The 8,079-nt window shown below is 40.4% G+C and overlaps 1 protein-coding gene across 1 annotated transcript; it reads right to left on the bottom strand.

The window, feature by feature from the left end:
* Positions 1–33: 33 nt before the first annotated feature.
* Positions 34–2,286, bottom strand: CALHM4 (calcium homeostasis modulator family member 4). The gene is made up of 2 exons (XM_082755711.1): positions 1,374–2,286; positions 34–623 (listed from the first exon to the last, which is right to left on the bottom strand). The coding sequence occupies exons 1-2, from the start codon at positions 1,929–1,931 to the stop codon at positions 225–227; spliced, it is 957 nt and encodes a 318-aa protein (XP_082611837.1). The 5' UTR covers positions 1,932–2,286; the 3' UTR covers positions 34–224.
* Positions 2,287–8,079: the final 5,793 nt, after the last annotated feature.

The raw sequence follows: 8,079 nt of genomic DNA, 5'->3' as shown, positions 1-8,079 counted from the left end.
AGTGCTACAAGGCAATCTGGATGTAAACTATCACATCTCACAGGAGTTAGACACCATCAGGAGATACCTATAAGCACCCAAAGGACTACAGTAACAAGGTATTATTACATAAAGCTCATGAGCCAATCATGTCTCAGAAAGTTCTGCAGCAGCTCAGGTGTGAAGCTGAGCTAGACACATTCCTGCTTTTCTATGAAGTGTTGGTGGGGTTCAGACCCTCAGAGCTAAGTGGTGGTCACAGGGTCTTCATCAAGCTTCAGGTATTTCCTGTCTACTGAACCCTTGAGCGCCCAGTCGTGGAGGAGGCTGTAGTCATAATGCTCCTCATCCACTAGTTTCAGGAAGGCCAGTCCAGAAATGGCTTGCCACTCTCTGAGAGATGGGATGCGGATTTCTCCTACGTTTTCACTCCCTGGGACAAAGCCGAAAAACTTCCTTATGTGCTGTATGGCATAGAGCTTGGAGTGCTGGTCTGTCGCTTCATCAAAGAGCTCCTGCTCATTATGGACATAGCTGGTCCAGTATCTGAAGTGGAGGAAGCTGAGTGGGGAGAAACAGCTTGCCAAGCAGTAAGACAGGAAGACGGTGATGACTACCACAGCGATCAGAAGCCAGCCAGCCACCTTCCACAAACAAAGAAAAGCTGTTACAGATGAGAATACCCATAGCGGTCACTTCTGAGTGTTAAAAAGTCCATAAGACAATCATTATTTGCTTTTCCTGAATGAGATGGCAGTAGTCGCTTGCTAGGTTTAGACCTTGTCAGCCATCATAACCAGTCCCCTGCCCACTGCAACCAGCCATGCAATACATTTATTCCCATCAAGTTTAAGGAAGTTCTGTTGTAGGGTATGTTAAGGATGTAACAGAGAAGCCCCCAAATTATCTTACACCCCATTTAAAATCAATTTTCTTTGAAGTAACAACTTAATATTCCCTCTAGTATTTATCTCACATGTAAGCTCCTAGAATTGAGTCTGATCTAAAAGAAGAAAAAAACACACAGAACTTAAATTTGGCTTATGTGGTGCTCTCTCAGTCCTTTAGTCACATTGCTTATGTTCAAATCAAGAATCTTCCTGCCCTCCAGTGGCTCTCAGACTTCAATTGGTCTTATTTGGAGGTACTTCTCAACATACAGGAATGCATCCTCCAGTAGCAGGTAGCAAATGGGACAGTCAGAAGTAATAACTTACATACTGAAAATTTAATTACTCTTACTGGAACAAAGCAGGCTTCAAAACACAGATTTGGCACTCAAGGCAAAAGATATTGATCCTGTTTTATCCTCACACTTTCCCTGCTGAATTAACTCACTGATAAAATTAGATCTGCAGGCAACATCTCTCACAGCAGAAACATGAGTTACTTACTTGTGACTGGTATCGGAGTAGGAGAATCACTTCGTCTCTTGCCCGGCTCAGCTCTGGAGGAACTAACTGACTGCAAGGGAACGCAGCCAGAATCTTTTTGCGGTCACTAGCCGTAATATTAGGATTAGCTCCATAATAATATACAGAGACATACTCGCTCATGGCACACACGTAGTAGGAGCCATTTATCAGGGTGACCGCTAGCCACGTTACAGGAGCAACCAGTGCCCTCCCGGTGATGCTGCACAGCACAAAGCAGGTCAGTTTGCATTGCAGCAGCTGGTTCTGCGTGCCCTCTGCCTGAAGGGGAGACCTTTTGCCTGTGACCAGTCTCCAAGTCTGGTTGTTCAGAGCATAGCCAACAACCAGAAGGATCAGCGCAGGAACACCTAGGAAGGCCAGCCCGTAGATGAGGTTCTGCCCCACATGACAGGGACAGCTGAACGTAAAGAAAGAGAAGAGTTGCTGCCCACCGATTGTCAATATTGCAATTATAGCATTAGCAATAACAACCTCTTTGCCTTTTAGAAAAGTTGGCCACTTTGGAAGGAAAGTCATTTTTAGATCTTACACTTTACCAGATGCTTTTGCCTTAAATTAATAACAGTTTTTAATTGTAGTTAACTAACATTAGTAGCAGACTACACTGGAAACAAATCAATTCCAATAGCTCAAAATAAAACAACCCCAAAAAAAAAAAAAAAAAAAAAAAAAAAAAAAAAAAAAACTGCTAGCTTTTCCCCTTCAACTAATTTTTAACTTTGCTCCTTAACAGTCCAAAGCTTGTTTACTAGCTTTATATCTACTTGCAGACATCCAATCACATGCTTTAATTGATCCAGTAATTTCCCTCAGCAGTTCAGGAACATTCAGCATTTAAGCAATTGTGAGCTCTGCCAGCCCCTTGCTAATTGTCTAAAACCACCAATCAGTCCTCCCTACCTTGTGAAGGTCATGCAATGCTAGTAAACTGATTGCTACCCTGCCAGGGGCAGTTGGCCAGCAATTTTCTAATCATTGGTAATTAGCAGAAGGATGATGTAGGACTAGGGGAAAAAATGGAGAAAAATGGGGGGAAAAAGAATAAAAGGGATTGCTTTCACCTATTCTTTATTAGAAACAAAGCAAACAAGCACAGAGAAAAACAAGCCAAAACAAAACAAAGAAATCCTTGTTGAGTGGGTCAATAATAAAAAAAAAAAGGTCTTTTTAAAATGTTTCAACATTAAGATAAAAATGGAAAGGATACTGTAAGCTGCACAAAGTTTGGAATCCCAATTCTGTTAACATTTAATGTCAGTTCTGGTTCTATTTGCTTCCCCAGTTCTGGAGTCTGAGATGTGGTTAGCTGTTGGACCACGAAGATTTTATTGTTTCACCTGAGGTTGGCAAGAAACCGGCATGTCTCATTTTGTGACAGCATTGAACACTCCTTTAGGCTGTCTCCTTCAGAAAGATTTTCTGTGGTAATGTATAATTTGCTATTCATGTGGTGTCAAGCCAGCTTCAGATGTACTCATGATAACAGCTGGCATTTGTATAGCATGTTCACAATTCAGATTTCTAAGATTTTGTGTAGGTATCGTCAACCCCTCTGTGGGCAGAGTAGATAGAAATTTTTTAGTTACGCATTCCAGAGCTGGTTTCTATGCTAGGATGCATGAGCTGGGTTCTCGGTGCCTCTCACAAATCAAGCCTTAATCAGAGGTTAGTTTAAAACATTTAATTCCTGGTGATTTTGTCCAGATTGCACTTAAAGGTCATGCCATCCGGTAGTTCTGTCCACTGTACACTCCTGTCCGATTTGGTGGTGAATATGCAAATGCCTGTAAACATCTAGGTTCTGAGAAGTCTAACTGCCTGTAATATAAAGATTTTTACCAAGGACAGGAAAAAAAGTAGCCAGTTTAAACAAACAAACAAACAAACAAGTCTTGCCTATTTACAAGGCAAGACCCTATTCCTCTAGTGCATTTTTAGTGTGGACATCTGCTTGTCCCATCCTCATTCACAATCTATGAATGAGGCCCTTGCTGACATTTGGCTCACAAATCCATGCGACACCATTCCACTAAATTAAAAGTGTTAGAGAAATGTGTTGAAACCTCCATCAGCACTTTGCCACTACTTTTCTGGAATCTGTTGTTAAGTTCTTGGTTGTTTGGGCACTGTAGTACCATAACAAAATGACCAGTGCTGTCTGAATTGTGAAGATTCATTTTCTTTCAACAACACAGATTTTTTGATATTTATATATATATTTTTTTAAATTAACTAGTGGTATTATATTTTGATAAAATTTGCCTCCTTTAAATTCAGTAGAACAAACCCAGTTGCCTATTACAGAATTATTTTGAAAATGTGCTTTATAAGATTCTTCCATTGTGCCTCAGTTCTCTTTAAAATCTCCAATTGATTGCTGCTGAGCTTTCTTTGGGCACCCTTTTTGCTTATAAAGGAGGCAGGCTTTCCCAAGCATCACTTGTTTACTCCAGAAGCACATTAGATGTGAAACTGAAGAGGTGCACAACACTGAAATATTCATAGTCAGCCTAAGGCTGTTGAATGAGGCAATTTATACAATCAATAAAACAACTTTGTAGTGCTGCATTGTCACTTTTTCTGCATTTGCTTTCATGTTGTGCTGTAAAAAGCCCTGCTGGGTCATCCTATTGTGGAACAAATTACAGGTTGGATCCAATTAAGAGCTTGGGCGGCACATCAAACCTTTAAGTAGTCGCCTTTGCAGAGCAACCCAGAGTCCTGAGGTAGACATCTAGTCTCTTTATCTGATGCCCAGGAGGAGTTAGGATTGAATGCGATCCAAGGTACTACAGCCTGGGGTGACAGCCAGCTCACCTCTGAGGCAAAGAGAGGATTGTAGTTGATGTCTGAGGCAAATAGCAATACATGGGCAAACCTTAGCTGTGTTTTTCCTTGTCATTTTGCAGGGCTCCGTCAGCTTGAATTCTCTGCCAGGAACTTCATTATGAGAATAAGTGCTTTTTCTGAAGAACTGAGCATGGTTTGCTATTTTATGTTACAATATGTTGATTAGAATACATATTACATCTTCCTATCCTTCCATATGCATAAAACAGGTTTTTTTTGTACTCATTTGTTTTTTTATTGAAATAAAGCTGCCGTGGCAGAAGAGAGAGGTTGGTTTCAGTTCATCTGCCCACCTTATCTAGTCAAAACTCACTCACTCATCTCATTCCAGTCATTGTGGGTGTTGAGGTGTTGGGAAGAAGCTGACTCCACCTGAATCAGTTCTAGCAGTCATGCTTAGCTGGTATCTTATTGGATCAGAAAAAGATTTGGATTTTGTTATCTTGTGGTCAAGAAAGGGTAGAGGAAAAAAGGGGGTTTTCCTCTATTTTTCATCTGAAGATTTTATTCCTGTGGATTTCAGAGGATGAGACTGAACCCTGGTCTCTTCCATCCTGCACAAGTGTTTTCATCACCAAGCAGTCAAAAGGCTGATGTGCTGTGCCTCCTCTAGCTGCATTTTGGACCTTTTAGAGTAAGTCCAGAGGAAGGCCATGAAGATGATCAGATGGCTGGTGCACCTCTCTTATGAAGACAGGCTGAGGGAGTTAGGGTCATTCAGCCTGGAGAAGAGAAGTCTCCGGGGAGACCTTATAGCAGCATTCCAGTGCCCAAAGGGGGCCTACAGGAAAGCTGGGGAGGGACTCTTTGTCAGGGAGTGTAGGGATAGGACAAGGAGTAGTGGCTTTAAACTGAAAAAAGATAAGTTTAGATTAAATGTTAGGAAGAAATTCTTTACTCATAGGGTGGTGAGGCACTGGCACAGGCTGCCCAGGGAAGCTTTGGATGCCCCATCCCTGGAGGTGTTCAAGGCCAGGCTGGATGGGGCTTTGGGCAACCTGGTCTGGTGGGAGGTGTCCCTGCCCATGGCAGGGGGGTGGAAATGGATGGTCTTTAAGGTCCCTTCCAACCCAAACAATTCTGTGATTCTATGGTTTTCAGTGGGCGTCAAGCCTGCCTGTGCTCTTAGGTCGTACCTGCACAACAGATTTCTGGGGCAGCTTAGGGGTGCATGGTCCATATCCTGCATTCTGCATGGTCCTGGGTTGGCTTCAGGTTGCCAAGCCATTTTCATGAACTCTTTAGCCTGGTTAAGGGAGAAATTCCTTTCCCATTAACCAGGACAGGCACTGGTGAGAAAACCATCAATAAACTACATTTTAAGGGAAAATTAGAAACCAGTTAATGATTATTTATTTATTTATTTATTAACTTACATCTTTTGCTTCAGCTGTGCTTTACAGGGAAAATTTATAGAGATGTTAGGTGAGTTTCCACAGAAAGTAGGTGCCTGAATCTGAGAACATTCCCTTGGAAAGCTGTTCCTGGGCTCTGTAACCAAACCAAGGAATTTTCAGCAGGTCAGGCTGAAAATGCTTCCCAGATAGGGCACTAAAGGAAAGGTGAAAGCAATGGTACTACTTTCTTCTGAAACACAGCCAAAGCAGCAGCCACACTGGGCTCTGAGAAAGAGCCCTCATTTGCGATGTGGGAAACCAGTGCTCAAGTACTTTTTTTGTTTTTTTCATGCATCTCCAAACCCACATCAGTTACATTCTTACAGCTTGAAATAACTCAATTCTCTGTGTGAAATATTTAGCACAAGATCTGTCAGTCTGAAGACAGAGAGCAAACAAAAGCCCAACCCTGTATCGTACTTATTTGGATACCTTTCTTTTTTTTTTTTGGTGGGAAATATATTCTTATTTTGGCTCAAAGTAATTTTTTATTTTTTGATTGTTTGTTTGTTTGTTTTTGTTTAATATATTGAACACCAAATGCACTGTTGCATTCTGGTCTGGAATATTCGTTTTTGGGAGAATCCTTAGATACTGGACTACTGAAGAGATCATGTACTTAGCCCTAGAAGTTTCAGCTTTCTCATAACAGCCAGTCCACTGTAAGAGGCAGGATACTGGTGCAAATGTTTATGCATGCTTTTGAACTTCATGAGATGTTTTGTGTATATTTGTTTTCAGTGTATTATAAAGGGAGGGAAGAACTGTAATGCTCAAACAGTCACAGAATCATAGAGTCATCTAGGTTGGAAGAGACCTTCAAGATCACTGAGTCCAACCTTGCACCACACCAACAGTTCTTGGGGCTAAAGACTAATATCCTCTCCTGAAAAACGTAAGAGGAAGGGAGGTGGAGGGTGATGTTAACATCCCCACTATTCAAATTGCCTTGGATATATTCTGAGAAGGCTATGTTATGATTTAAACAGCTGCCAGGTGTGTGCCAACATCTACTGTTCACATGGGGCTGCAAGTCAGACAGCAGTTAAAATTATGAAGGTGGCTTTGTCCTGTTCCTAAAGGTGTGGATTCAAGCTACCAATGACTTGATTCCCTCAGTGGAGCCATTTAATTCCCAGCTTGTTTGGACAGAGCATTGCTGCTACATTTTCTCTAGCATGTGCAAACCTTTCAAAACATAGCACATACTCTCTAGTGCATCATATTATATATGAGCAGTTAGGTATATACATGTATGCACATAGAGTATCTTCCAAACAAAGCTGATGTGTTCTTTACCAAACATTGCACCTTCTGGGCTGCAGTGATCCTTCATGATTTTAGTATTAATAATTCAGATTGAAATAATTCATTCTTATACTCAGAACTAGATAAATAAAATGATGTTCACTTATGGGTTGCCTTAAGTGCTTTGTGATGGTTTCACTGCAGATAATTTATGCTAATGATAATCTAGAGATTATTTATTTATTTTTAATGCAGTGCAGTACATTTTCCTACAGGATATGGAGTCTCTTGCAATGAGAGACATATTTGGTGCTTGTGGCCAGCTGGAGACAATCTGAGAAACAAATCCATCTCTGACTCCATTTAGAAATGCAAGTGATTATCTGGAGAATTTTAATGCCTGGCTTTTATAATTTACTTAAATTTAGATATGGAAAGTACCTATTAAATATTTTCACTTAGGAAATTGAGTTAGCTTTTACAGGGACAGGCAAGTACCTACAAAAAAAATGGAAGAGGTTTATTTTAATGTACAGTTGTCCAGACTACCTCATTGTGGGTACAATGAAAGATGTTAGAATCATTATATTTTGCACAAGAAAGACTAAAACATGCTTATAATTGTCCTTATTTTTGTTGTTGATTTGTCTTATAATTTTAAGCTACCATTTTTTTCTTAAATAATCTTCCTTATCCTAAATGAGTCATATTTGCTGCTTTCTATGTGTCTGGAGATATACATATATGTAATTTTACTCTAGCACAGAATCTATTAATGAATTAGAATCTAATAACTGCATGGCATTCAGATGAGTCCACAACCTTTTACTTGCTCTCCTGAGAGAACTCAGTGGGAATGTATATGGAGAAAAGTGGTATAAGGAAAGACAAGTATCAGATTCATTTTTAAATTGCCTAGTAATCATAGCCTAAATTTGTACCAAATATGAACTAATTAAAATACCAAAATTGACATAGGTGAAAATAGAAAAAGTAAGGTGAACCTTCCTGGATATTTGTAACAGGGATGTTTACAAGTAGGGATAATAGTGGGCTAAGAATAATGTAAAATCTGCTAGAAACATTGATAATGAAAGTGCTGTTTGCCAAAGCTGGCAGCTGTAGAGGGTACCCAGTTTATTCCTTTGGGAATCTGGGTGCCCTAGATC

Source organism: Aythya marila (genome assembly GCF_965140915.1).
Source record: "Aythya marila genome assembly, chromosome: 3".
Classification (NCBI taxonomy): domain Eukaryota; kingdom Metazoa; phylum Chordata; class Aves; order Anseriformes; family Anatidae; genus Aythya; species Aythya marila.
Note: the sequence above shows the minus strand (reverse complement) of the source record. Positions and strands in the feature narration are given on the sequence as shown.

Bases quoted from the DNA above. Each gene is read 5' to 3' on its own strand.
- CALHM4 (XM_082755711.1), bottom strand. From the start codon at position 1,931: ATGACTTTCCTTCCAAAGTGGCCAACTTTTCTAAAAGGCAAAGAGGTT. The intron at 624-1,373 runs GTAAGTAACTCA...TGTTTGTGGAAG, and splicing joins TACTCCGATACCAGTCACAA to GTGGCTGGCTGGCTTCTGAT.